The sequence below is a fragment of the Volvox carteri genome, assembly GCF_000143455.1.
Source record: "Volvox carteri f. nagariensis unplaced genomic scaffold VOLCAscaffold_1, whole genome shotgun sequence".
Lineage (NCBI taxonomy): Eukaryota > Viridiplantae > Chlorophyta > Chlorophyceae > Chlamydomonadales > Volvocaceae > Volvox > Volvox carteri.
In genome coordinates this window covers 5,276,292-5,303,884 of record NW_003307545.1, presented here as the reverse complement: position 1 = coordinate 5,303,884, position 27,593 = coordinate 5,276,292, and the positions used below count along the sequence as shown (strand labels likewise).

Sequence of the window (27,593 nt, the reverse complement as noted above, 5' to 3'; positions counted from 1 at the left end):
CCGGCATCATGGCGCCAGCAACGCCGCAGAAAACGACAAAAACCGCTAAAACGGCTTGGACGGATACTGCTACGGTTGCCATGATCTTCAAGACGATGACGACGGAGCGATAATGGTGCTCCTTCAATCAGGGCACTCTACCCGATGGGTCTTGCTGAAGAGCTGAAAGCACAGCGGAAAAAACAGAAAGCGCGCCGAAGGCGCGGGACCTGCCTCGTTGTTCAGCGCGTGCTGAACAACAAAAACAAGATACAGAAAACCTGCAACACGCGCTATTTATGCAAAAGACGATCCTGAGGACACGGATCGCCGGCCTCAAGTCGTACCACTTAAAACGGCCGTAAGGCCCTACGCCTTAGCTAACCCGGCTCAAGCTTCGCATAGCCCGCAGTAATTTTTAGCATTACTCATACTACATTCTCATCTTAGATATCTCAGTATTAATTTCATTTTGGCTCATGCCAGGTTACCGACATCGGTTACCGATTACTGGGGACGGTTAACGGATAACGGTTCGCCCGGTAATCCTACCGACCGGTTACCGATCTCGTTAACTGGACCCGTTAGGTCGGAACCGGGCCGGAACCGGCCTGGAGTATGCCATAGGGAAGTTCTGCTTATAAGTCGCGTCCCATAGCTAACCAAACTCAAACACAAGGAAGTCCTGCTTGCAAGTCGCGTCCCATAGCTAACCAAACTCAAACACAAGGAAGTTCTGCTTATAAGTCGCGTCCCATAGCAAACCAAACTCAAACACAAGGAAGTTCTGCTTGCAAGTCGCGTCCCATAGCTAACCAAACTCAAACACAAGGAAGTCCTGCTTGCAAGTCGCTTCCCATAGCTAACCAAACTCAAACACAAGGAAGTCCTGCTTGCAAGTCGCGTCCCATAGCTAACCAAACTCAAACACAAGGAAGTCCTGCTTGCAAGTCGCTTCCCATAGCAAACCAAACTCAAACACAAGGAAGTTCTGCTTGCAAGTCGCGTCCCATAGCTAACCAAACTCAAACACAAGGAAGTCCTGCTTGCAAGTCGCGTACCATAGCTAACCAAACTCAAACACAAGGAAGTCCTGCTCCGGCATCGGCCGACTGCCCGATGGGGTCCATCCCAAGCGTTTCCACGATGACTTCGGCCATGTCCCTGGCGAAGCCCAACCCCGTCAATTTTGCCAGCTTTTGACGCTTCTGCAGAAGGTTAACACCATTGGGAATAGAACAGGCATGGAACGCGACTTGGTGTAAATGTGAGAAACGTGCACCATTGGTGCCAGTTCTTCAGTCAGACGCAGTCCAACCCCGTTCTTACCTTGTCCGGCCCATGCACATCCACACCCAGGGCACCATCGGATGCCATTCTGGAAGAGATAACAAACGGTCGTCGGGCTGTTACTAGCTTGCGCTTAAGAAGGTGGGCGTCTTCCAAGACGAAGTTTGGGACACTTTGAATAAGACCCGAACGTAATCTGTATGCAATCTGCAGACCCTACTGGGGGACAAGTCCGCAGGAGGCGTATCAACATGCAAGACGTTATCAACAGCAAGCCGGTTTGGGGGTCCAAGTACAGCCTGTCACGCTGACTAGTTGGACAAGGCTGTATGCTCTTCTGCGTGAAGGCATAATGACTTCACCAGGAGAGCAGCAAGAATGAAGTCGCCACTGCGACACAGTTGTACGACAGCACCACAGAACCAGCCTTAGAAGATCCGGTCGCTTCGCTCCGTCGCATCTAAGCCAACAAAACGTTATCAACAGCAAGCCGCTTTGGGGGTCCTGGCTCAAAGTGAGGCCCACCCTGGAGTTAGTTGTTAAGCTTTCATGTTACTTCCTCATACAAACTGCTTCTCTAGTACTGTGATGTTTTATTGGTTATATTCATGCAAACTGAGCTGAAGTTGCAAGGCGCGAAGATGCTGGCCGCATCATGCCGCGCCGCATTCCCAAGCCAGTATGCACAACTCCACGTTTGCAGTCTTTATTGTTTTGTTTTGTTGTGGCACAACTCCACGTAACTCTGCACATTATAGTGCATAGGAGCAATTCTTGCGCAGAAGTCCAAGTCGACTCAAAAGCATTCCAATTGGACTGTCTGGCTTGATGTAATGTTATCAGGTTGTTTATCGTAGCGCTTTGGCGCACCCAACGTGGAATGTTGGCGCCGGAATGTGCAGCTGAACTCCTGCGCTATGAACCTGAACCAATGGTGCACGTTCCCAGCCATGGACATTTTGACAGAACACCCTTGTACGTTCTGCCATTCTAACCACAGCATTATAATTTGTTGCTGTGGCCGTCCTTCGAACATAACAGTCCTTCCCCCCTTAGGACGCGCGATTTGCAATAGCAGCCAGTGTGCAATTAGATACGTAGACCTCTGTGATGCGAGTTCTTCCTCAGTCGAGATCCGCTTCAACGAGCGTTTGTCGCTTCAGTCTGCTTCGGAACGAACACAGCCGGGCGGAATTTGACGCTAGAGGAAATAAGCCATAGAGCAAGAGAAAAATATCTCGCGGAAATAGAAAATAACCCTGGTCATTCCCCTGATTTACGCCTAAAGAGAAAGCCGATATTACAGCACCTGTGTAAACGTAAGGAGTAGGTTTGTAGCTGGCAAGGGATGGGGATGGGACCCTGGCTGACAGCTTTCGGATCTGAACACAGCTGCAGGATGGGGATGGCCCTGGTCGAAGGGATTGGGAAGGGACCCTGGCTGGCAGGATGAGGATTGGGGGAACACAGCTGCAGGATGGGATTGGAAACCCTGGCCATAGGATTGGGGATGGGACCCAGGCTGGCAGGATGGGAAACCTGTCTCAAGGGATGGGATTAGCACCGGGCCCCTAAGATGGGAGATGGGAGTCGGCCACCCCAGCCAGGATGGGGGGATGGCTGACCACTACCACCCCCCGGGATTGGGGGATTAGACCGTTTTTGCAACCCTCTGGCTGCGGGATGTATGGTGAATGTGTATGGGGCAATACGGGCTCCGATAGGTGCAGCGACTAGAGGTTGCACATCAGGTGCTGATGCATATTCAGCTTAGGTTACGTGGCGGCCGGTTGCATAGGTGCACAGTGCTGGAAACCATTTTTCCTGCAGACGGAAGAAATGGCCAATGCCTGACACCCTAAGAAAGAAAATAAAAAATAAGAAAGAAAGAAAATAAAGAATAATAAGGAAGAAATAAAAGAAAATCTGCGTTATCTTCATCTAAAAGGTCAACTGCTTCCCCGGCAACCTGGAACGTACCAGGGAAATTCCAAAAGGTTCAAGATTACAGGTGACCGGCTTTTCAAATCCGGAAACGGGCTCGGCCCCGGTGCAGCCATTTGACCCCAGTTTGATTCGCAGGGCAGTCCGTACGGCATAGGAGTGCAAGCACAAGAACGCCGCCACGTTTGGAGGACACACTTGTTATTGAAATCCTCAAACCGTAAAGGTCGGCAGACTTGCGACGGCGGTGTAGACCTGTCTGGATCGTCGCAAGCGCGCAGCCGCCATAGCATAATCATTATTGACTGAACTGTTAGCCTTCTCGTGATGCTGCAATCCGTAGAATGACATACACACAAAGCACGAGTGTCATTGCGGCAACGTGTGTTGCCGCTGCTGCGCCAAATCCATGAGTCGGGACTGTCCGATACGTAGGTGGTACTACCGTTGCATCCATGTTAGACGCCGGCCCTTCTGCTGGCCTATCCATGCCTAGCACAGCATCCACCGCCACTAGCTCTATGACCACCGCTGCCGCTGCATTGGCTTCATCTCGACACACCCGCAACCGTGTGGGTGGCTCCTCCTTCACCAACATCGCCGGGTCCATGCCGTATACACATTTGCAAAAGACATTTGCCCGGACACACGTGCCAGAAGTCGCAACCCTCAAGCGTGCTCACCTCCAGGAGACACAGTGGTAGCAGCAGGACCGCTCACGTTGCAGCCCCAGGTTCATGCGGGCGGAATAATGAGAAGCAAGCAGAGAGAGAGCGTGTGTTTGGACACGTCAAGCATGGGACCTGCCAATGATCGGGTCATATCGAAGCGGCGAGCGATGCTTGCCAAGGGAAAGAAAGCAAGGCGGGGACGGGAAGTTGATTACGAAATGCAAAGTAAAACCAATGGCGTGCGCGTGAGCACATACCAAAACCGAGCAGTACCATGTTTAGCAGGTGGCCAGCAGCTCTGAAAGTGAGATCATCAAAAATAACCGAGGTTCGCTGCACACTAGAAACCTTTCCTAAAGTTTACTAGTTTACAAGTTCCGCACAAGCACTTGTGCGGGGTGTCCGCAAAAGCCGGGGGCCCCATGGACGGTAAATCGTTTTTAGTGCGGTTACACGGTGGACCATCATCGTCCTCCCTCGTCCGCTTGAGCACGAAGCGCCTTAGAGCAACGTGCCGGGTCTCCCAGACTTCCGAGAGGAACCTGGCTAGTGCCAGGAGTGGGGTCATAATCATGCGCATGTCGCGCCCTTGAAACGCGAGTTCACGTTCGTACTTAGCCCGCGTAGTAGTGTACGCCGGGCATTCCACACGAGCATGCATCTCGTCTTCAACCGCCCCACAGTCGCAAAGCCTGCAGGTGCGCGCTGTGCGCTCACGGCCGCTGTGCGCCCACGGCGGTTGCCTTTCCTAAAGTCTTTGGGTGTAATCCCAGTGCGGATCAACGTCGCGGATTAACCCTCTGTCCTCCATCGATACTTGCTCAAACGGATAGGTTGTTGGCAAACTTACCTCGCCTTTCCAACCTTTGGTTCCCTTATGAAAGGAAACTATGTGGTAAGCTCGTACCAAGGACTTCCGTGCCCTAATCCCTGGCCTTAATCCGCACTGGAAATACATTTACACCCTTTGGTGCGCTGCCGCGGTTGCTGATGCTACTGCTGCTGCTGCTACTGATGCCGCCGTCTGCCAACCATGATTGCTCGATGCTCACACACCCGCACGAACGACCCAACCCTTTCCCAAACCACAAAATAACCCGCCGACCTTTTCTACGCACCATCGTATACCCAATCACCCACTCGCCTTCACCTTCAGCATTCTGAGGCACGTCCAGGCCCAGCAACGAGTCCCTCGCGCGTCCCGAGGGCAACATGCCCCGTCCAACCACGCCTATGAAGTAGCCACATCATGGGGAAAGGGAGAGGGACAAGGAAGGGACACAGAAGGTGGTCAGCAGGATGGCCAGGCAAGACGGACAACAACATGTACAGCTGTCGTACAGCTGGCGGGAAAACATAGTTGGGCATCACGACACGCGGGATGGCGGCTGAGCTCTGGCCAGAGCGGGCGTTTTGCTCAATACTGTATGACTGATATGGCTGTTACGGCTTCGGGCTGTGGAGGGGGGATACGGCGGCGGCGGTCATGGTGCTGGGTCAGACTGGATCACATCATGCAAGGTGGGAGCGTGTGTGGACGGGATATGGGGGGGATGTGTACGACAGATGCACATCCAGTCTGGGTCCGGCATACAGGGAGTCAACTAATCGGGCCCTACGGCTGTATTGCCGTACCATTCAGACTGCCGTACATTGTTCAGCACCTTTGTTTTATCGGGTTCTTCTTACGCTGATCCGCGAGATTGGGTGAACTGCTCAGACTGGTTTGGCCGGAGGCAGGCAGTATTAACCTTTAAAACATTGATACTGCCTGCCTCCGGCCAAACCAGTTTTAGTTTTCATGAGAAATCATCATACGTTAAAAAGGGTACCTGCAAGCAATTGAAATAAGTCTTCCTTTGGTAGGTATAGGCCGGGTGGAGGCTCCAGCTACCGGGAGGCTATCCACTAGGCCTGGACACCTAACGCCTCTCAGCAGCGACACCCGCATGTAGCTACGAAACCCGAAAAATACTCTATAGCACACCGAGCGACCTCCTTAACTGGCATTACATGCCGTACTAACACACACAACCAACTCCTCTGAGTTCAGAGAAAACCTGGGTTTTCTATCGTTACTCTCAAAAAACCTTCAGTTTGCCGGGGGCTTTGGAACTGACCTTTGATGTTTTGCTGTGCTGTTACTGCTGCTGCTGCTGCCGCTGCTGGCTGCCTCCGGCCAAACCGGTCTATGCAGTTCACCCAATCCTGCGAATCAGGGCAAGAAGAACACAATAAAAAAGGTGCTGAACAATGTGCGGCAAATGGAATGGTACGGCAACACAGTCGTAGGGCCCGATTACTGTATCCCGGGCCCAGACCGCATATGCACCAGTCGCACACATCCCCCCCGTGTCCCGTCCACACACGCTCCCACCTTGCATGATGTGCTCCAGTATGAACCAGCACCATGACCGCCGCCGCCGTATACGCCCACAAACCAGCGTGACAACGATATGCAACGCACATAAATAGGGGCAGAGTGCAATCATTCCTAATAGATCTGGTAGTCCTTGCCAATCCGCTGCGAGCCCCACCCCAACCCCACCATCCATTTACCTGCACGGCAAGAAACCATCCGTACGAGCAACAGCACGTGGATGACGTCGTCGGTCGCCTCCACCGCCTAGGAAATGACGGAAAAGGGGAAACACACAGTGCCTCAGACGGGGCTCACACGCCCGAAACAATCTTCTTATCTCCTCTACCTGTTAACTGCGTGATCTGAAGGCAATCGTAGGATCGACTGGATGTGCATGTCGTACTGGTACGTGTCCTGCGGCCAAGTAACGGGCAGCATGACAGGTGGCCTACTTGCCAATACGCCATGAACGCGAACCCGTCCGCTCCCTCCTCACCTGAACGGATAAAAAACCACCGGGCGACCATACGGATGTGCGACTATCAGACCGCGTGTTGTAGTCGTGTCCTCCGTTTCCACTTCATGCCAGCAGCGGCGATGCGTGCACACTCCTCCACCAGCCGCCGGATGAGCCGCCTCGTCCAGTAGTGGTGGTGGCCAGGGTACAACAAGGAGGACTCACAAGAAGATTGTCATACAGGCACACACCACACCACACACACGTACACACATCACACTCAGGGACTCGTCCATGACTCTCTGTCTGGCAATAACGGCACGTTGTCCTTGTCTGAATGCGAGCGTGCTATGGGCTATAAGCTTGGAGCTACTTATGCACCAGGGGTAGACGAGCAATCACGTCGTTATCTCTAGGGTATTGCGCCTGACGCATTTTGTACACAGTGAGTCGTACACCATGTGGCTGCTTGCCCATGTGGACGACTTGCTGATTGTGGGTAGCAACAAGGTTGAGGTTGTATGGATGAAGGAAAGGCTGATGGAGGAGTTTGATATGCGTGACCTGGGGGAGGTATCTCTCTTCCTCTTCCTGGGTATTGAGGTGGGCGGGTGATTGGGTCAGGGGTGAGCTGGAGCTAACGCCGCGGCACTATGCGGCGGAGCTGGTCCAGCGGTTTGGATTGTCTGATGCCAAGGAGAAGGTGGTTCCCCTGAGCCCAATCTGAGGGCAGCTAAGGCGGATGAGCCTGTGCTGGATGATGCAACGCGCTTTTGTGAGTTCATGGGCGGTCTGATGTACTTGTCTACCAGCACCCGTCCTGATATCGCCCAGGCTGTGTACAAGCTGGCGCGATACATGTTGGCACCCACTCAGCAGCACTGCGAGGCAGCAAAAGGTGTTCTGCGATGTGTGAAAGGCACGGTGCAGTACGGACTGCCGTACAAGCGCGGAGGTGTTAAGGTGGAAGGCTTTTCTGGTGCTGGTTGGGCAACGGACCGGGATAACCGCCATCCTACCAAGGAGTTTTGTGTTCCTAATGAATGGTGCGGTGGTTGACTGGAAGAGCCGCCTGCAGCCACCTGTGACTGCATCGTTCGTTGAGGCCGAGTATATCCCTGCAGCATTTGCTACACGAGAGGCGCTGTGGTTGCGCAAGCTGATGTGCTATTTGGATCTTGAGCAGGATTGCATGCTCATCTGGGATGACAACCAGGGTGCGCTCAGCCTGATCAAGAACCATGTTACCACGGAGAGGCGGTCGAAGCACGCCGACGTGGTACATCACTTTGTTCATGAGCAAGCTGAGCGGGGTGAGGTTCGGTTCGAGTCTTGCCCCACTGAAAGTATGGTGGCAGATGTGCGGACGAAGCAATTGCCTGAGAGCAAGTTCGTAGTCGTAATGGATGTGAGGTGATGAGTGACGGACGATGATGGTGTTCCGTCCGAGGGGGAGTGTTGAGGTACGGTCGGAACATTGGTGAAAGATGTTAAGTGTTCGTTATGGATGATCTGTGGTAAATGCATCGTACGACACAAGTACTACGATATATCCTGCTAATTAAGTAGAGCCAATGAGCAGAGCTAAGCTTGGGAGCACGTATAAGTAAACACGAAACGGGATCATTTCCTACCCGACTGCATGTCGCATTCTAACAGGTCATGAGCCCCGATAGCGCTGAGGTCGACGATTCGTTTCTCACTGGCTGTAGTCCGGAGCCGGGATGAGGTATGGGGGGATTCCCCTACAATCAGGAAATGGTGAAAGCAGTTTGAGGACCTGGGAGGCGTCCGGCGCTTTAAACACACACAGTCATTACAGCTAGCTAGCAAGTATGTCCAGATGGCGCAATTCTATTACGGCTATCAACCATGTGGAATGGAAAGTCCCATAGCTCACCACAGCATCGGAGTTTGCGCCGCGCCTGCTGTTGGTCAATTGCAGTTGTTGGTTTCGTAGCACTACATGATTGCCTCGCAACAACCACCTCCCTTCCACACTCCAGTCTCAGGTATCAGCTTCACGAGTCGTCTGTGGTTCGTCGTCCTCGCCCCAATGCAGGGCATACCTTTTCCATGCTGGTTCAATACAGTACTACGCCTCTGTGCTCAATGCCGTGAACTACCCAAGCCGCCTCAAGGCAGCCGAACAACCCTGCCTGTAGGGCACGCCTGTCTCAGCATCCGTACTACCTCAACCACCGCCCTGTATATCGCGCGTGTAAGATATAGTCCTAACCGCCATAGAGAAGATACAATGGCCCTGAACGCGACCGGCTCCCGAATCAGGTCAGCCACCAGGCATGGACAGTGGACTATCAGCTGTCGCAGATCTTCTTCCCCCAACACCACGCTCTTCCTCTTCCGCAGCAGCCGCAGCTTGAGCTGTGGCACCAATGACGTCATGCTGTGCTGCTCCGCCCAGACAAGATCCGAAAGCACCGACTGGGGGGTCACCTTCGCCAGCAGCCACTTCTGCAGCTGCCCCACACAATCTTGTGGCATCAAAAGCCGATCCGCGAGAAGTACGGCAGGCCGCAGCAGCTCATCTGGCATGTACAGCTCCCCCGTGTACATGTAGGCCAGCAGCCACTGGAATGCAGCCGGGTCGGCATCAGGCAACTTAACATCCTCAGCACCACTGTCTGCGAAGCCGCCTCCCGGCACCAGCAGCTTCTCGAAGTACTGACTGTGACTCACAAGGGCCGAACGATGTGCCACGAAGACAGTGCCATCGCGCGTGTGAATATTGACGGTGGCTGGGTTTACATCCGCCCCTGCTGCACACAGCAGGAGTGTCCGGTGCAGCTTGGAGAGGGCAGCAGACGGCCTTTGCCTAGGCGCGGAGTGGCTAGCCTTGATGCCGCCTGACGTGGGGCTGCTGGGCCCCAGCTGGGGCCCTCGGATAATCCTTAGGCTGGAGTACTTAGTACAGAGAGCCAGCTCGCCACTGGGCAAGGCAGCAATAGAGCAGTGGTCTGTTGGGAGCCCGGGAAGTGCCGTACTGATGTAGCCACTAGCACTCATGATGCGGAACTTGTCATGATCTAGTATGTACAGCTGCTGATGTACACCAGCCAGGATGGCAGTGATGCGGGTAAAGCGTGCTTTAGTTCCGGGACCATCCGTGTTGCCGGTCGCCTGCCAGTCGCCAGCTACAAGGTTCACCTTCGCTTCAAGCTCACCGGCAGCTGTGTCCATTGGGGTGGTGCACTCTCCTCCGTTGGCATCAGACACATGCGCCGAGGCAGCAGTTGTAGTCAAGGTGATTACATCAATGCGGCAGATCGCACTGGCCGTCGTGGCAAATAGCACATCGGCATCATCATCACATGACAGCCCAGTCCACGAGCCGGTTGGCGGTGTGGAGCCGGTCAGGGTTGTCACCTGGCCACTTAGGATGTCCACTTTGCGGATGCGCTGGGCTTCCGCGACGTACACACTGCCCTTGCCGTCGGGTGCCAGGGCGGTGATGGCCGAAAACCGTGCCTCCCCCCGGTACCCATCACCACTGCAAACGGTCTCCTGCTGCGTGTACCTACGCAGAGGCGGCGGAGGATCATTACATAACAATGCATTCCTCGTCAGCACAGCATCCTCTGGAAATTGACGGGCGTGTGTGTACAGATAGATGCTCCTAGCATGTGAGCATGCGGAAATTGTTGATGACAAGCAGGGCTCTGATCTATTATGCCTACGTCAATTACGTATTGACATGGCGCCCGCTGCAGGTTCCCCCAGTGACCAGGACCAGCAGGTGCCCACGGCTGCCACGCGCTTACATGTTGCCGGCGACCACATCCACCACGTTGTTGCTGTCCAGTGAGCACACCGCGTGCCCCTTCACGAACAGCACGCAATTGGAGGTGGGCTCGTAGACCGGGTAGCGCACGTCGGTCAATGCCGTTGAAAGCTTAACATCGGAGCTCGAAGTGTATCGCCATCCACTACCCCCACCCCTGCTGCCGCTGCTTTCAGGACTGCAGTGCTGCAGCTCATGAACCCCCCTGTCATTGAACACGAATGTCTGGGTCTGGGTCGCCCAGGCGTTGCTGGGCCGTACCACTGCTCCAGGCCACTGGTTACTCGAATAGTGAGAGTAGGGGTTGGCTACCGTACTCGACACGGCATACATTCGAACTTATCCGTTGCTACAGCAGGCCAGCCAACAAGTCTTGATGCCGCTAGCGGCAATACATCAATCTCAGATACAAAAATACTCCCCAGGAACGACAGCAACTGTACCAGTTCCACAGGAAATTCAGACAGATAAGTACCAATGGTCGATTTAGGAGATGCCGCATTCAATACTTAAAGGTTGCGGATCTCAAACCGCAATAACTAAAACCACTTCCTTGTGCCATATCCGTCCTAGCATGCTGACGGGACCTACGAAGTTGTCCAACGTTAGGCAGTATTGGAGACGGCGATCGGTGCCCAGACCAACCGATGCGAGGCAAGCTGAGACGAGGCAAGACGAGGCAAGATGAGGCAAGAGTACCCTGGAGACATCGGGCAGGCCGAGACGAGTGCAAACAGCCTTTCGGTACACATCCCATATTGGGTGTGGGATGTTTCTGGCATGTGTGTGCCTGTTTGCGCAATCCAAATCCTAATGTGGTCCGCATGCAGTTACCCCCGTCCAGTTCTCCGGTCTCGTCTTCGGATGTAGACATGTAATATGATGCCCGCACGCGCAATGGCACTGCCTGACTTCCATTATGGGTTTTCGATTCAGGTCCGCCATCCGCGGTGAGCGTGCGAGTACGCGAGTGAATGTAGGCCTATACCGCTGCCGCCTTATTTGTAGTAACGAAGCACGGCACTGTCGACGGCACACACGACGACTGAGCACAAGCGGACCGCGTTCAGCTGGGAAACCGTGATATACTGACGAGGCGGAGTTGAAAGCGTTCGCGCAAAGCGGTATGACGGAGCGCCATTCCCAAAGCCCTTGGTCAAGATGCGGTTGGCAAGGGCACGTAATCGTTTTCGTCATCCTGTTCGGCCGTGCTCCGGTCCTTACGCCAACTGGCTATCTCAGGTGTGGCCATTAGGAGTTAGGATCATCACGCCGCATCAGATTTCCCTGGTGGTGCTATTAAAGAAAGCCGCGATCTACGGGCGCGTCGTCCTTGCACGGGTCTGCACTTTTACGGTTTTCAATCTTCCGTGGCCATGCTTTCCTTATGAACACCTCCACTAAAGCGTTTTACAGATAGAGAACCCTTTCACTTCGGAGGTCCCACCGTAACTTGTAATGTCTCGCCAATGCACTCCTTGCGCCGGTTTTCAGTGAGGTCCCTGCGCATTCCAGCTTTGCCATTTCCCTCTTCACCTGGACAGGTCCGTTGTCACAATGCATGAACTGTGAGCTGCACATTGTGGAACCGGTTCCAAGCTCCTTTCCCTGTAAGACATCAGCGAGCATACCTGTTGGCCTGCAGGCGCCGGTCAGTACCTTTTAGCTTATACCCACATAAGTTATAGGTCGAAGATAAAAGCTTGTTATCATTTTTTAAGACGATGGTGTAGGCTGTCAGTCTTGAAACCTTCCACAACAGGCCTTCCACGACTGGCAGGTTTTACCTTGACTCATCTGACGTTCCACATCCTTGAGTATGGTCTGGCTACGCCTCGCCAGTCAAGCTCAATCGGAGCAATACTGCGGCACCTGGGAAATAACCAGCCGTGAAGACTTATCCTGGTCAAAGGATGATCCATGAGGCATCTGACATGCTAGGTGGGTCAGCTTCCACTGGAGCACTGCCGGAAGGTTTACGTAGAACAGCAGCTTTGAAGTTGCTGCCTTCGAGGCCATGGGTATTTCACAACTGATTCCATTGACAGCAGCAAAGCGTCCAGTCAGCGCAGCAGGCCGCCAGCCAGACACGAGTGTGCATGCGTGTGCGTGTATGTGTGTGGGGTGGGAGGAGGAAATAGGCGAGTGTGGGGGGACCGATCTGTTGCGTGATAGGGTGCTTGGATTTCCGCACACCTCTCCAACATTGCTGCTTGTGCATAACGGTTAGGGAGGTATGCGGCCACGGTTGCTACACAACGGGTAGCGGCCAGGTTGGTCCACATCTCCCCCTCCAGCTGCACCGTCGTTGCTACCCTCATTACTGCTGACACCTGTGTGCTCGCCTTCTGCTCCCCTCTTTGACACCGGGCTCTTCCGCCATAATCACCCCTTGTTGAGGAACCTCCTGCACATCCTCAAGCTGTTCATTCTGTGCGGGGAAATCCGCCATCAGAATCTGCTCACCAGGCTCGTTCCCCACCCTGTACTCATCATCAATACTGTCACTGCCGTCCTGTCATCGATTCTTGTGCTCCTTTTTGGATGGGCCAGCCTCATCACTTTACATACAAGGCGTTTCGTCAAAAACGACATCGGAGCTTACTTTGACTTATCGCCTGCAAGCAGGGTGGTCTGGCGAAGTCCTGCAGGTAGCTTGGATGCTGACTAGACGGCACAAAAATGGGCAAGTCGTAATGCGCAGCAACTAGCAACCCACGAAAGGGGCCAAGATTCCCTCCAGGCAATCAATCAGCAGCAATAAAGGTTTACCTTACCGACTGAGTTTGCCCGGCGTGAAGGATATGGGCGTTGAGAGGCCCACACAGGAGTTCGGCTGGTTTAGGGATGTTACCTATGCGGTGTACACAAGGGAGGACCGCACAGGGCTTATTGTCTAGCTCAAAGAACCTTACAATGTTCTGATTAGAACGTTCTGATTAGAGCCGTAAAGCGGTCTTAGCAAGCTCGCTGTCGGCTATAAAAACCGAAGTCACGCTGTCGATCACAGGAGGCAATCAAAAGGTAGCATACGCCCCCGGACTGGGGACGAGCGTACGGCAGGGTCCAGTAACATGAGCTCCGCCGGACCGCCAACGAACGCCAACCGAACGCGCCACGAGGAGGAGGTTAAACATATTATACATTATTTATATTATACAATATATATTATGTCTCCTTATGGATTTTGTTTTGCGTCATGAGCCGGACGCCTTGCCGAATTCCTCGGCCCGACCCCTTGCACGTCCTCTGAAATCTGAAAGATAACGCATTGAAATATGGACGTTGAAATACGTTTGGTTAAGTTTAAAGGTTGAAAAGTGGTCAAGGCGCGGCCATGTTACCTGCCAAGTAACCGTCTCAAGCCGAAAGCCGAAAGCCAACCAGTTAGCTTTGATAAATAGAAACTAATAACACTACTGATGGGCGACGGGGCCGGTCGATGAGGCCTTCGAAGGCCGCGTTGTCGCGATGCAGTCTCTTGGGGTACAGCGGCCGTCGCCCGTCTGGTCAGCCGGCCGGGGAGATGGCCTAACCTTTATCTGACACGCCTAGCGCGGGGCACGGGGGCGCGGGGCACGGGGCGCCCCCCCTACTTGGGGGGTAGGCACCTCCCAGTAGGTGCCCCTGCGCGTCCGTATCCCCGATATCTCGCCAGCCCCTGCTTTCCCCCATGCGCCGCGCGTACCTACAGCTGCGTTATGATTATATGCATGCATTGGCTGCGGCGAATCGGCGCGCGAAGCCCCGGCGGGACCGAAATGCGACATTACATGTTCCTGACCCGCCTAGCATGAGTTGGATCCTAGTAGGTGCCCCTGCGCGTCCGTATCCCCGGAATGTCGCCTGCCCCTGCTTTCCCCCATGCGCCGCGCGTACCTACAGCTGCGTTATGATTATATGCATGCATTGGCTGCGGCGAATCGGCGCGCGAAGCCCCGGCGGGACCGAAATGCGACCTTACGTGTTCCTGACCCGCCTAGCATGGGTTGGATCTAGTAGGTGCCCCTGCGCGTCCGTATCCCCGGAATGTCGCCTGCCCCTGCTTTCCCCCATGCGCCGCGCGTACCTACAGCTGCGATTTGATTATATGCATGCATTGGCTGCGGCGAATCGGCGCGCGAAGCCCCGGCGGGACCGAAATGCGACCTTACGTGTTCCTGACCCGCCTAGCATGAGTTGGATCCAGTAGGTGCCCCTGCGCGTCCGTATCCCCGAATGTCGCCAGCCCCTGCTTTCCCCCATGCGCCGCGCGTACCTACAGCTGCGTTATGATTATATGCATGCATTGGCTGCGGCGAATCGGCGCGCGAAGCCCCGGCGGGACCGAAATGCGACCTTACGTGTTCCTGACCCGCCTAGCATGGGTTGGATCCAGTAGGTGCCCCTGCGCGTCCGTATCCCCGAATGTCGCCAGCCCCTGCTTTCCCCCATGCGCCGCGCGTACCTACAGCTGCGTTTGATTATATGCATGCATTGGCTGCGGCGAATCGGCGCGCGAAGCCCCGGCGGGACCGAAATGCGACCTTACGTGTTCCTGACCCGCCTAGCATGAGTTGGATCTAGTAGGTGCCCCTGCGCGTCCGTATCCCCGGAATGTCGCCTGCCCCTGCTTTCCCCCATGCGCCGCGCGTACCTACAGCTGCGTTATGATTATATGCATGCATTGGCTGCGGCGAATCGGCGCGCGAAGCCCCGGCGGGACCGAAATGCGACATTACGTGTTCCTGACCCGCCTAGCATGAGTTGGATCTAGTAGGTGCCCCTGCGCGTCCGTATCCCCGGAATGTCGCCTGCCCCTGCTTTCCCCCATGCGCCGCGCGTACCTACAGCTGCGTTATGATTATATGCATGCATTGGCTGCGGCGAATCGGCGCGCGAAGCCCCGGCGGGACCGAAATGCGACCTTACGTGTTCCTGACCCGCCTAGCATGGGTTGGATCTAGTAGGTGCCCCTGCGCGTCCGTATCCCCGGAATGTCGCCTGCCCCTGCTTTCCCCCATGCGCCGCGCGTACCTACAGCTGCGATTTGATTATATGCATGCATTGGCTGCGGACCCCTTATCGTGACCCCTCTGGGCAGTCTGCCACAGGAGAAGCATGCACAACAGGTCCCGCAGGAAGACCAGTCGGGGCAAAGCTTCATCAGTCACCACCACCTGCGACCACAAGTAGCCCACGAGAGCACGGTACTTGTCATAAGACAAGGGTACGGCCGAAACCTCGGTGTAACCCCCGGCGACCTGGGACCACTGATACGAAGCTCGGAAATCCTCAACCCAGATGCAATCGCAAGGGTTGCCTTGGCCGGTGGAGACGTCGAATCGACCACCCCGGCCCACATGGCTGAAGAAACCACTCAGGCAGGACAGGTGGGACTTAACGGCGGCAGGCCCAACGGGGCCGCCACTTCGGCCCTGATGCCGGGGCAGCCACCAAACCGTCATATAGACGAGCACGTCGTCTGGCGTACAATTCCACCAGTCCCGACCACGACCATGGCTGGAAAGCCAACTCAGGAACTCGGTGACGGCACCATCCTGGCGGGACACCGTAGAAGAGGCTAGGGCACCAAGGAGCATCTGGTTGGCCGCGGCCAGACCCCGCTGGTAAGACGCTTCTTGATCCGCGGCCGAAATGAGGGGCGAAGGGCGGAGCCGAGCGATAACCTGGTCTAGGCGACCCCGAGCCACACCCAAGGGGGCAGGTGCCTGCAGTCCGAGAGAATCGCTTAGGAGAGCGCTAGAGCGGGCCAACAGCCAAAGGACTTCTCTACCAACCTGGGCAGGAACGCCCAGCGGAAAAGGCCGGCTAACGGGGGGCCCAGCGGATCCGGCGGCGGCGCCGGCGACAACCCCAGGGCCAAGAAAGAACCCCTACGGCAAGCGAGACACGATAATCAGCCAACATTGCACACAGAACAGGGGCCAGCAAACGGATAACCCACAGAAGGCGCCAAAGGCGGAGACTCGAGAGATGGAGCCGACAATCCAACCAAGGAAAGCGGACCCCCCTGAAGGCCGAGGCCGCCAGTGCGAAGAGGGACCTGCGGGGAGACGGGCCCGTCTATCGCAAGCGCAAAGGACAACACAATAGCTCGGCGACACCTCACCACGCCACGTAAGCCCCATCCAGGAACAAAGGAAGGCTGCGCGGAGCTAGTCGCGTCAGTGCCAAGAAAGGCTAAGCCATCGACCTGGGCACGACAGCGGTACGGAAACGCATCAGAATGATCGCACATTCAGGACAACCGGGAATCAGTGGTTTACATCTAATTAATCTAAACCTAAGGAGAAGGAGATCAGCCGCGATGCAAGTAGGCAGATGAACAGGGCGTAAATCGCCCACGCGCATTGGAGACCGCAGTAAGACGCAAGAGTAGCCAATAAATTTCCCTGTCATAAATGCAAGCATCTTACCGCCGCTCCGGACCCAAGGCTTAAAACTTGCGGACCAGCTGAACCCTAAGTAAAGCACATAATACCCGTGCGACAAAACATTCACACAAGAAATGGACAATTCACAGGTATAATACATAAACATACGCAAAACGAGCGTACATTCGCATTCTCGTCCATAAAATCGATCAGCGAAGTGTAAGATACGAACCAAACACCTTACGCGAGTATAAGACAACACGAAATTCGCGTAATCATAACGATAATAAACCTAAGACGATTAGAGAAGACGGTAAAATGAACGTGACGCAAAAAATGTCGTGACACGCATGCGGTACAAAAAAGTGTTTTTAGTCATTGCGGTTTGAGATCCGCAACCTTTAAGTATTGAATGCGGCCTTCATTGGCCATTGGTACTTATCTGTCTGAATTTCCTGAGGAGCTGGTACAGTTGCTGTTCTCCCTGGGGACTATTTTTGTATCTGAGATTGATGTATTGCCGCTAGCGGCACCGAGACTTGTTGGCTGGCCTGCTGTAGCAACGGATAAGTTCGAATGTATGCCGTGTCGAGTACGGTAGCCAACCCATACTGTTGGAATCATGTTAACACTCAGTGGGTTGGAGCAGTGGTACGGCCCAGCAGCACCTCGGCGATCCAGACACAGACACTCGTGTTCGATGACAGGGGGGTTCATGAGCTGCAGCACTGCAGTCCTGAAAGCAGCGGCCGTGGGGGTGGGGGTAGCGGGTGGCGATACCCTTCGAGCTCCGATGTTAAGCTTTCTATGGCACTGACCAACATGCGCTACCCGGTCTACGAGCCCACCTCCGATTGCGTGCTGTTCGTGAAGGGGTACGCGGTGTGCTCACTGGACAGCAACAACGTGGTGGATGTGGTCGCAGGCAACATGTAAGCGCGTGGTTTTGTGGACAGGCAGCCGTGAGCACCTGCTGGTCCTGGTCACTGGGGGAACCTGCAGCGGGCACCATGTCAATACGTAATTGACGTAGGCATAATAGATCAGAGCCCTGCTTGTCATCAACAATTTCCGCATGCTCACATGCTAGGAGCATCTATCTGTACACACACGCCCGTCAATTTCCAGAGGATGCTGTACTGACAAGGAATGCATTGTTATGTAATGATCCTCCCCTGCCTCTGCAGATACACGCCGCAGGAGACCGTTTGCATTAGTGATGGGTACCGGAGGGAGGCATGCTTTTCGGCCATCACCGCCCTGGCACCCGACGGCAAGGGCAGTGTGTACGTCGCGGAAGCCCAGCGCATCCGCAAAGTGGACCTCCTAAGCGGCCAGGTGACAACCCTGCCCGGCTCCGTGCCGCGAACTGGCTCGTGGACTGGGCTGTCCTATGATGATGATGCCGATGCGCTGTTTGCCACGACGGCCAGTGTGATCTGCCGCATTGATCTAATCACCTTGACTACAACTGCTGCCTCGGCACATGTGTCTGGCGCCAACGGAGGAGAGCGTACCACCCCAATGGACACAGCTGCCGGTGAGCTTGAAGCGAAGGTGAACCTTGTAGCTGGTGACTGGCAGGCGGCCGGCAACACGGATGGTCCGGGAACTATAGCACGCTTTACTCACATCATTGCTATCCTGGCTGGTGTACATCGGCAGCTGTACATCCTAGATCATGACAAGTTCCGCATCATGAGTGCTAGTGGCTACGTCAATACGGCACTTCCCGGGCTCCCAACAGACCAGTGCTCTATTGCTGCCTTGCCCAGTGGCGAGCTGGCTGTGGGCGCTAAGGGCTCCAGACTAACGATTGTCCGAGGGCCCCAGCTGGGGCCCAGCAGCCCCATGCCAGGCGGCATCAAGGCTAGCCACTCCGCGCCTAGGCAAAGGCCGTCTGCTGCCCTCTCGAAGCTGCACCGGACACTCCTGCTGTGTGCAGCAGGGGCGGATGTAAACCCAGCCACCGTCAATATTCACACACGTGATGGCACTGTCTTCGTGGCACATCGTTCGGCCCTTGTGAGTCACAGTCAGTACTTCGAGAAGCTGCTGGTGCCGGGAGGCGGCTTCGCAGACAGTGGTGCTGAGGATGTTAAGTTGCCCGATGCCGACCCGGCTGCATTCCAGTGGCTGCTGGCCTACATGTACACGGGGGAGCTGTACATGCCAGACAAGCTGCTGCGGCCTGCCGTACTTCTCGCGGATCGGCTTTTGATGCCACAAGATTGCGTGGGGCAGCTGCAGAAGTGGCTGCTGGCGAAGGTGACCCCCCAGTCGGTGCTTTCGGATCTTGTCTGGGCGGAGCAGCACGGCATGACGTCATTGGTGCCACAGCTCAAGCTGCGGCTGCTGCGGCAGAGGAAGAGCGTGGTGTTGGGGGAAGAAGATCTGCGACAGCTGATAGTCCACTGTCCATGCCTAGCGGCTGACCTGATTCGGGAGCCGGTCGCGTTCAGGGACAGTGTATCTTGTCTATGGCGGTTAGGACTATATCTTACACGCGCGATATACAGGGCGATGGTTGAAGTAGAACGGATGCTGACAGGCAGGGTTGTTCGGCTGCCTTGAGGCGGCTTGGGAAGTTCACGGCATTGAGTACAGAGGCGTAGTACTATATTGAACCAGCATGAAAAAGGTATGCCCTGCATTGGGGCGAAGACGACGAACCACAGGCGACTCGTGAAGCTGATACCTGAGACGGGAGTGTGAAAGGGAGGGTGAAGGAAATCATATACAAGGAACACAGGACGTCTTTGGTGTGTGTTAGTGTGTATGTATGTGTGTGTGCGTAAGTGCGGACTTGCGTAGTTGTGTATGCCTTTCCTTGACTTTGGGTTCGTGTCACTCTTTGCAACTGAAATCTGGCGTCTGAAGTTCCCCAATTTGCCCGCCACTCCGCTCCTGTCGAGAATTCAACTGGATCCACATTGCCGCCCTCCCGCCCACAACCACCTGGCTTGTCGGCACTGGCAACCAGCTCCGCTGTCTCGCCCTTGCCGGTGTTGGTGTCGGGTCCTGGGAGCCCCCATTTCCTCAGTACCTACCTTGGCGTTTTGAGAACTCTTAAATAATGCGGTACTGCCTTGCGTGTGTGTGTTGGGGGTGCGTTACCCCATACCCGTAAAACTACCCATACAAGCCGAAGGCCCAAAGGCAATACTACAACGCCTAAATGCCACGGAGAAAAGGAAACACCGCACATCAGCCCAGACTAGCGTCCAAAGGGGGTAACTGAGTTTTGGTGAGCCCACATACGCTCCAACATCCTGGCCAGACGTGCGGGTTCCCAAGGCATGGCCTCCAACATGCTCTGTTGATGATCGAATCACTCTTCAGCACGAATATCATTATAGGCTGGGCATTCTAAGGACAGGTGTTTTTCATCCTCGATTCGGCTATTAGTACAACGACAGCGGCAAAGCCGCTGCCCCCTGGGGACATGGTACTTGCCTCTTCGTGCTCTGTTTGCCTCCAGGGCCCAGCAACATAAACGAAACTGCATTAGCTTACGAAGTGCTAAACGAGGAATGAAAACCTTAGCATGTGTTGGCCACATGACGGCTGCGTGTTGTGTTGTGGTGTGGTGTGGTGTGTTGTGGTGTATTGTGTTGTGGTGTGGTGTGTTGTGGTGTGGTGTGTGCCTGTATGACAATCTTCTTGTGAGTCCTCCTTGTTGTACCCTGGCCACCACCACTACTGGACGAGGCGGCTCATCCGGCGGCTGGTGGAGGAGTGCGCACGCATCGTCACTGCTGGCATGAAGTGGAAACGGAGAACACGACTACAACATGCGGTCTGATAGTCGCACATCCGTATGGTCGCCCGGTGGTTTTCTATCGTCGTGTGTGCCGCCGACAGTGCCGTGCTTCGTTACTACAAATAAGGCGGCAGCGGTATAGGCGGATGGCGGACCTGAATCGAAAACCCATAATGGAAGTCAGGCAATGCCATTGCGCCTGCGTGCATCATATTACATGTCTACATTCGAAGAGGAAACCGGAGAACTGGACTGGGGGGTAACTGCATGCGGACCACATTAGGATTAGGATTGCGCAAACAGGCACACAGATGCCAGGAACATCCCACATCCAATATGGGATGTTACCAAAAGGCTGTTCGCACTCGTCTCGGCCTGCCCGTTGTCTCCATGGTACTCGGTTCGCCTCGTCTTGCCTCGTCTTGCCTCAGCTTGCCTCGCATCGGCTGGTCTGGGCACTGATCGGCGTCTCCAATACTGTGCAGCGTTGGACAACATCATTGGTCCCGTCAGCATGCTAGGACGGATACGGCACAAGGAAGTGGTTTAGTCATTGCGGTTTGAGGTCTGCAACATTAAAGTATTGAATGCGGCATCTCCTAAATTGACCATTGGTACTTCTCTGTCTGAATTTCCTGAGGAGCTGGTACAGTTGCTGTCGTTCCTGGGGAGTATTTTTGTATCTGAGATTATTGATGTATTGCCGCTAGCGGCACCGAGACTTGTTGGCTGGCCTGCTGTAGCAACGGATAAGTTCGAATGTATGCCGTGTCGAGTACGGTAGCCCACCCATACTCTTCGAGTAGTCAGTGGGTTGGAGCAGTGGTACGGCCCAGCAACGCCTGGGCGACCCAGACCCAGACATTCGTGTTCGATGACAGGGGGGTTCATGAGCTGCAGCACTGCGGTCCTGAAAGCAGCGGCAGCGGGGGTGGGGTTAGTGGATGGCGATACAATTCGAGCTCCGATGTTCAGCTTTCTATGGAATTGACCTACGTGCGCTACCCGGTCTACGAACCCACCTCCAATTGCGTGCTGTTCGTGAAGGGGTACGCGGTGTGCTCACTGGACAGCAACAACGTTGTGGATCTGGTCGCCGGCAACATGTAAGCGCGTGGTTTTGTGGACAGGCAGCCGGGGGTACATGCTGGTCCTGGTCACTGGGGGAACCTCCAGCGGGCGCCATGTCAGAGCGGAGCGGCCTTGTGTTTGCATGGCGATGGGAATGGTGGCACTGTGTCGATACATCACTGACGTAGGCATAACTGATCGCAGCCCAGTTTGTCATCTTCCCCTCAGCAATTTCATGCCAGGAGTATCTTTCTGTACACACATGCCCGTCAATTTCCAGAGGATGCTCTGCAGACGAGGAATGCATGGTCATGTAATGATCCTCCGCCGCCTCTGCAGATACACACAGGAGACCATTTGCAGTGGTGATGGCAGCCTTGAGGACGCACGCTTTTCGACCATCACCGCCCTGGCACCCGACGGCAAGGGCAGTGTGTACGTCGCGGAAGCCGAGCGCATCCGCAAAGTGGACATCCTAAGCGGCCAGGTGACAACCCTGCCCGGCTCCACACCGCCAACCGGCTCGTGGACTGGGCTGTCCTATGATGATGATACCGATGAGCTGTTTGCCACGACGGCCAGTGCGATCTGCCGCATTGATCTAATCACCTTGACTACAACTGCTGCCTCGGCGCATGTGTCTGATTCCAACGGAGGAGAGCGTACCACCCCAATGGACACAGCTGCCGGTGAGCTTGAAGCGAAGGTGAACCTTGTAGCTGGTGACTGGCAGGCGACCGGCAACACGGATGGTCCCGGAACTAAAGCGCGCTTTACCCGCATCACTGCCATCCTGGCTGGTGTACATCGACAGCTGTACATCCTAGATCATGACAAGTTCCGCATCATGAGTGCTCGTGGCTACGTCAGTACGGCACTTACTGGGCTCCCAACAGACCAGTGCTCTATTGCTGCCTTGCCCAGTGGCGAGCTGGCTGTGGGCGCTAAGGGCTCCAGGCTAACGATTATCCGAGGGGCCCAGCTGGGGCCCAGCAGCCCCACATCAGGCGGCATCAAGGCTAGCCACTCAGCGCCTAGGCAAAGGCCGTCTGCCGCCCTCTCGAAGCTGCACCGGACACTCCTGCTGTGTGCAGCAGGGGCGGATGTAAACCCAGCCACCGTCAATATTCACACGTGTGATGGCACTGTTTTCGTGGCATACCGTTCGGCCCTTGTGAGTCACAGTCAGTACTTCGAGAAGCTGCTGGTGCCGGGAGGCGGCTTTGCAGACAGTGGTGCTGAGGATGTTAAGTTGCCCGATGCCGACCCGGCTGCATTCCAGTGGCTGCTGGCCTACATGTACACGGGGGAGCTGTACATGCCAGATGAGCTGCTACGGACTGCCGTACTGCTCGCGGATCGGCTTTTGATGCCACAAGATTGTATGGGGCAGCTGCAGAAGTGGCTGCTGGCGAAGGTGACCCCCGGATCAGTGCTTTCGGATCTTCTCTGGGCGGAGCAGCACGGCATGACGTCACTGCTGCCACAGCTCAAGCTGCGGCTGCTGTGGCAGAGGAAGAGCGTGGTGTTGGGGGAAGAAGATCTGCGACAGCTGATAGTCCGCTGTCCATGCCTGGTGGCTGACCTGATTCGGGAGCTGGTTGTGATGCCCTGACATGCTTTGGCATGATGGACAGCGAGGTAGGATTAGCCGGCACAGCATCCTCATACCATAAGATCGCACAGGCGCATATACAGCATGCTATGCGGACTTCTGCTTGGTGTGTGTGTGTGTGTCTGGGAAGGCGAACACCGGGGGAGGCGAACGTCCACAACGCCTAGGGGTCACTGTTGGGGGAAGGAGATCTGCGACAGCTGGTAGTCCGCTGTCCATGCCTGGTGGCTGACCTGATTCGGGAGCCGGTCGCGTTCAGGGACAGTGTATCTTGTCTATGGCGGTTAGGACTATATCTTACACGCGCGATATACAGGGCGGTGGTTGAAGTAGAACGGATGCTGACAGGCAGGGTTGTTCGGCTGCCTTGAGGCGGCTTGGGAAGTTCACGGCATTGAGTACAGAGGCGTAGTACTATATTGAACCAGCATGAAAAGGTATGCCCTGCATTGGGGCGAGGACAACGAACCACAGACGACTCGTGAAGCTGATACCTGAGACGGGAGTGTGAAAGGGAGGGTGAAGGAAATCATATACAAGGAACATAGGACGTCTTTGGTGTGTGTTAGTGTGTATGTATGTGTGTGTGTGCGTAAGTGCGGACTTGCGTAGTTGTGTATGCCTTTCCTGGACTTTGGGTTCGTGTCACTCTTTGCAGCTGAAATCTGGCGTCTGAAGTTCCCCAATTTGCCCGCCACTCCGCTCCTGTCGAGAATTCAACTGGATCCACATTGCCGCCCTCCCGCCCACAACCACCTGGCTTGTCGGCACTGGCAACCAGCTCCGCTGTCTCGCCCTTGCCGGTGTTGGTGTCGGGTCCTGGGAGCCCCCATTTCCTCAGTACCTACCTTGGCCTTTTGAGAACTCTTAAATAATGCGGAGCTGCCTTGCGTGTGTGTGTGTGTGACATGGTTGGAAAGAAGGAAAACAGTCGTAACATTGAGGTCCCCCAACCCTCCCATTCCGGGTTGGTCAGGGCATCGGTTATCTCCTGCCGTAAAACTGCATGGACCCCATTGGCTTTGAAGGCGGTTCCAGAAACGGGGGATCTGTTTCACCATGTAATACTGTAAGGGAGTTCAGCCAGCTCCGCATACAACAGCCGGTGGGATGGCCGTGCCGCCCCCACCAGAGGGTTGCAAAGATTGGGGATTGGGAGCAGGTATTGGCCAGGCGGGATGGGGAATAGGGTGGCGACGTCAGGATGGGATGTGAGGCCCAAGGCAAGGATTAGGGATGAGGCGTGCTACACTACTTTTAGGATGGGGATTGCTGTCGGGGTGAGGATGGGATTGGGAACCCTGGCCAAGGATGGGGATGGGACCCTGGCTGACAGGAGGGGGATTGCAGGCTGTCGCAGGTTTAGAATTGGCTCGCTGCCATAGGGTGAGGATTGGGGACACAGCTGGAGGATTAGGATGGGGGGTTCTGCTGTAAGGTGAGGCTGCAGGTGCAGAATGGGGAATACTGACAGGACTGCAACAGACCAAGGATGGATGGTGTAGTTGTCCATAGTTGCCTACTTGGCGTGGTGTTACTGATGGTGCATCTCACAGCGTCTGGTGAAAGTGTTTAAATGGTGGCCAAAGCCAGTACCAAACATGCACGTTGTCATGGTCGATTTTGCTCACACACTTCAACTCATGGGTCAGCAATATGGTAAATCAAACACCGAGAGATGTCTTCACAAAGCAAGGCACCCCTGCCCAACAGCACCATAATCAGCTGTCCAGGTATAGCCCATGCCCATGGTCACCAGCACCACAACGGGCCTCATATTGGAAACCCTGGCTGAAGAGATTGGGGATGGGACCCTGGCTGGCAGGATGGGAAACCTGTCTTGAGGGATGGGATTAGCACCGGGCCTTAAGATGGGGGATGGGAATCGGTCACCCCAGCCAGGATGGGAGGATGGCTGACCACTACCCACCCCCAGGATTGGGGGATTAGACCCCTTTTGCAACCCTCTGCCCCCACTATCTGCCTCATGAATAAAATCTGCAGCTGGACTGCACTATCCTTCAAACAGGCTTCGAACATGCCCTCCGCAAGGTTGGCTTTATCCCGCCGCCTTCCCACCCTGTCCACGACCTGTGCCAGCGCAAAAGGGCCCCACGCCTGGCAGCCATACAACAGAATTGCTCGGACTTGGGTTGCAAAGCACCGCATTCGCACGTCGGGGGCAAACAGCTTCATTGAGTCCAGCTTTGCGCTTAAGAAAAACATAGCGGACCGACCTGTATCACATAACTGCTGACGGCACGCACTGAAAGGCCGTTCTGGGCCGTATACCAAGCCCAGATAGCGAGCGCTATCTTTGGCAGGTACTACCTGGCCTGATAGATAGCCGTAACTGTTGACATCTCTCGCTAAGTTCCGACTGCTGGGTGCCATCACATGCAAAAACAAGCCTTCCACACTTTGAGACATTGGTCGCATCCCAAAGGCTTCGCAAAACAAGTCCACAAGATGTAGCAACTCAGACATTCGCTCTAGTGACGTCGCTAGCAGACTAACATCGTCTGCATACAACAGTATGCAGACGCGCTTGCTGTCCCCCTACCAACTCATAGGGGGTCTAACAGCGGCTAACTTCTTAGGCGGGGCTGTCAGCCGGGCTCATTATCAGCTGCTGACGATAGTTGTCAACGTGGCATAACAGCCAGTTAGACACTGGGTTAGAGGCTGTTTGGTCCTGTTAGGCCCTGTGACTGACATGTACCTGGAGCCCACACTGTTAACAGTTGTCTGATTCTAGGGACTGTTAGCAGCTGTAAGGACCTGTAACAGAGCGCTTTCTGCCACAACAGGATATTGTTGACAGGATGTTACATTCTGGTTGGGTCACCCAGATGCTGAGAAAGAATTTTTGACGGCTGTTAGGTTTTTTTAAGTTAACAGTTGTCTGATTCTAGGGACTGTTAGCAGCTGTAAGGACCTGTAACAGAGCGCTTTCTGCCACAACAGGATATTGTTGACAGGATGTTACATTCTGGTTGGGTCACCCAGATGCTGAGAAAGAATTTTTGACGGCTGTTAGGTTTTTTTAAGTTAACAGTTGTCTGATTCTAGGGACTGTTAGAAGCTGTAAGGACCTGTAACAGAGCGCTTTCTGCCACAGCAGGATATTGTTGACAGGATGTTTCATTCTGGTTGGGTCACCCAGATGCTGAGAAAGAATTTTTGACGGCTGTTAGGGTTTAGGGAAGGTAATTGTTAGCAATTGTTCAATTCACTTAAGTTGTTAAGCGGTGCCAAGGGCTGTAGTTGCTAACAGGCGTTGAAAGCTGTTACGAGCAGGGACATGCTGAAAGGAAGTTCCATCATGTTACTGGCTGTTGCCATTACATAATTTGCTGAACTGCTGTTTAAGGATTTTACTTGCTGTTTTGAGGTTCAGACGCTGTAAATGTTATGAGCTTTTACATGATCCCTGTTGTAACGACGCAAATGCCAATCTGAGCATCCCGGGTTACGCCTTTGCTGTGTTACAATGGTATCGAGACGGGACCGCACGAATTCCGAAATAAACTTCGGGTCGGCGGTTCGATTCTGGCAACCAGCAAGTCGCAAATTGGCGATTTCATGGTGTAATGGATAAACCAGCGCACTGGCGCGAGGTGGGATGGCTCCTGTGCTCGAAATAATGGCCGAGGACGTCCATTGCTAAGTGGGGGCAATGTAACGACGCAAATGCCAATCTGAGCATCCCGGGTTACGCCTTTGCTGTGTTACACCTGTCCATTGTTAAATCACACCTTTCCTTTTTTTGGATATCTCTCTGACTTCATTATTCATGCCATCAGCATCTATTTGCCATCATTGGGGATAGAAGCTTGTACTGCATGGGTAGGCACAAAACCACATTCGTCAGGAATTATATACATAAGTATGTATTATACACAACAGTCTGGGTCGCCCTGGTCACCTCACTTGCTCATCATGTGGAATTGTGCAGTATAGTGCACAGCCAGCTGGCCTGTACCTGTACAGGCATCTATTGTCTCTATTCTTTACAAGTCTGGAGGCTGCTACCAAAATCATCACAGCAACATCAGTACCTTGTCTTGGCATGCAATTATACATACATGTTCTTCATCAACCTTCACCTGTGACCTGTTCCACACTACTACTGCACTGCTTCCTGTTTTCCTAGTGAACACCTACTACACACCACTGAACCACATATATGGCCCTAGACTGCAGCTGCCCACTTTCTCTGTATCCCTGCTCATCAAGGAACCTGTCTAAGCAACCAACGC

The 27,593-nt window shown here is 54.6% G+C and overlaps 3 protein-coding genes across 3 annotated transcripts; 2 read left to right on the top strand and 1 right to left on the bottom strand.

The window, feature by feature from the left end:
• Positions 1 to 4,454: 4,454 nt before the first annotated feature.
• VOLCADRAFT_86430 (uncharacterized protein) lies at positions 4,455 to 10,838 on the bottom strand (the record flags this gene model as incomplete). Its single annotated transcript, XM_002945894.1, has 9 exons — positions 4,455 to 4,576; positions 5,035 to 5,115; positions 6,005 to 6,092; positions 6,433 to 6,443; positions 6,593 to 6,660; positions 6,743 to 6,882; positions 8,604 to 8,628; positions 8,943 to 10,241; positions 10,486 to 10,838. The coding sequence occupies 9 exons, from the start codon at positions 10,836 to 10,838 to the stop codon at positions 4,455 to 4,457; spliced, it is 2,187 nt and encodes a 728-aa protein (XP_002945940.1).
• Positions 10,839 to 17,689: 6,851 nt separating this feature from the next.
• On the top strand, positions 17,690 to 21,195 carry VOLCADRAFT_86429 (uncharacterized protein; the record flags this gene model as incomplete). The annotated part of the gene is made up of 3 exons (XM_002946249.1): positions 17,690 to 17,814; positions 18,070 to 19,349; positions 21,077 to 21,195. The coding sequence occupies 3 exons, from the start codon at positions 17,690 to 17,692 to the stop codon at positions 21,193 to 21,195; spliced, it is 1,524 nt and encodes a 507-aa protein (XP_002946295.1).
• Positions 21,196 to 21,626: 431 nt separating this feature from the next.
• Positions 21,627 to 23,483, top strand: VOLCADRAFT_102894 (uncharacterized protein; the record flags this gene model as incomplete). The annotated part of the gene is made up of 2 exons (XM_002946248.1): positions 21,627 to 21,751; positions 22,056 to 23,483. 2 exons carry the CDS (start codon positions 21,627 to 21,629, stop codon positions 23,329 to 23,331), a joined length of 1,401 nt encoding a protein of 466 aa, XP_002946294.1. The 3' UTR covers positions 23,332 to 23,483.
• Positions 23,484 to 27,593: the final 4,110 nt, after the last annotated feature.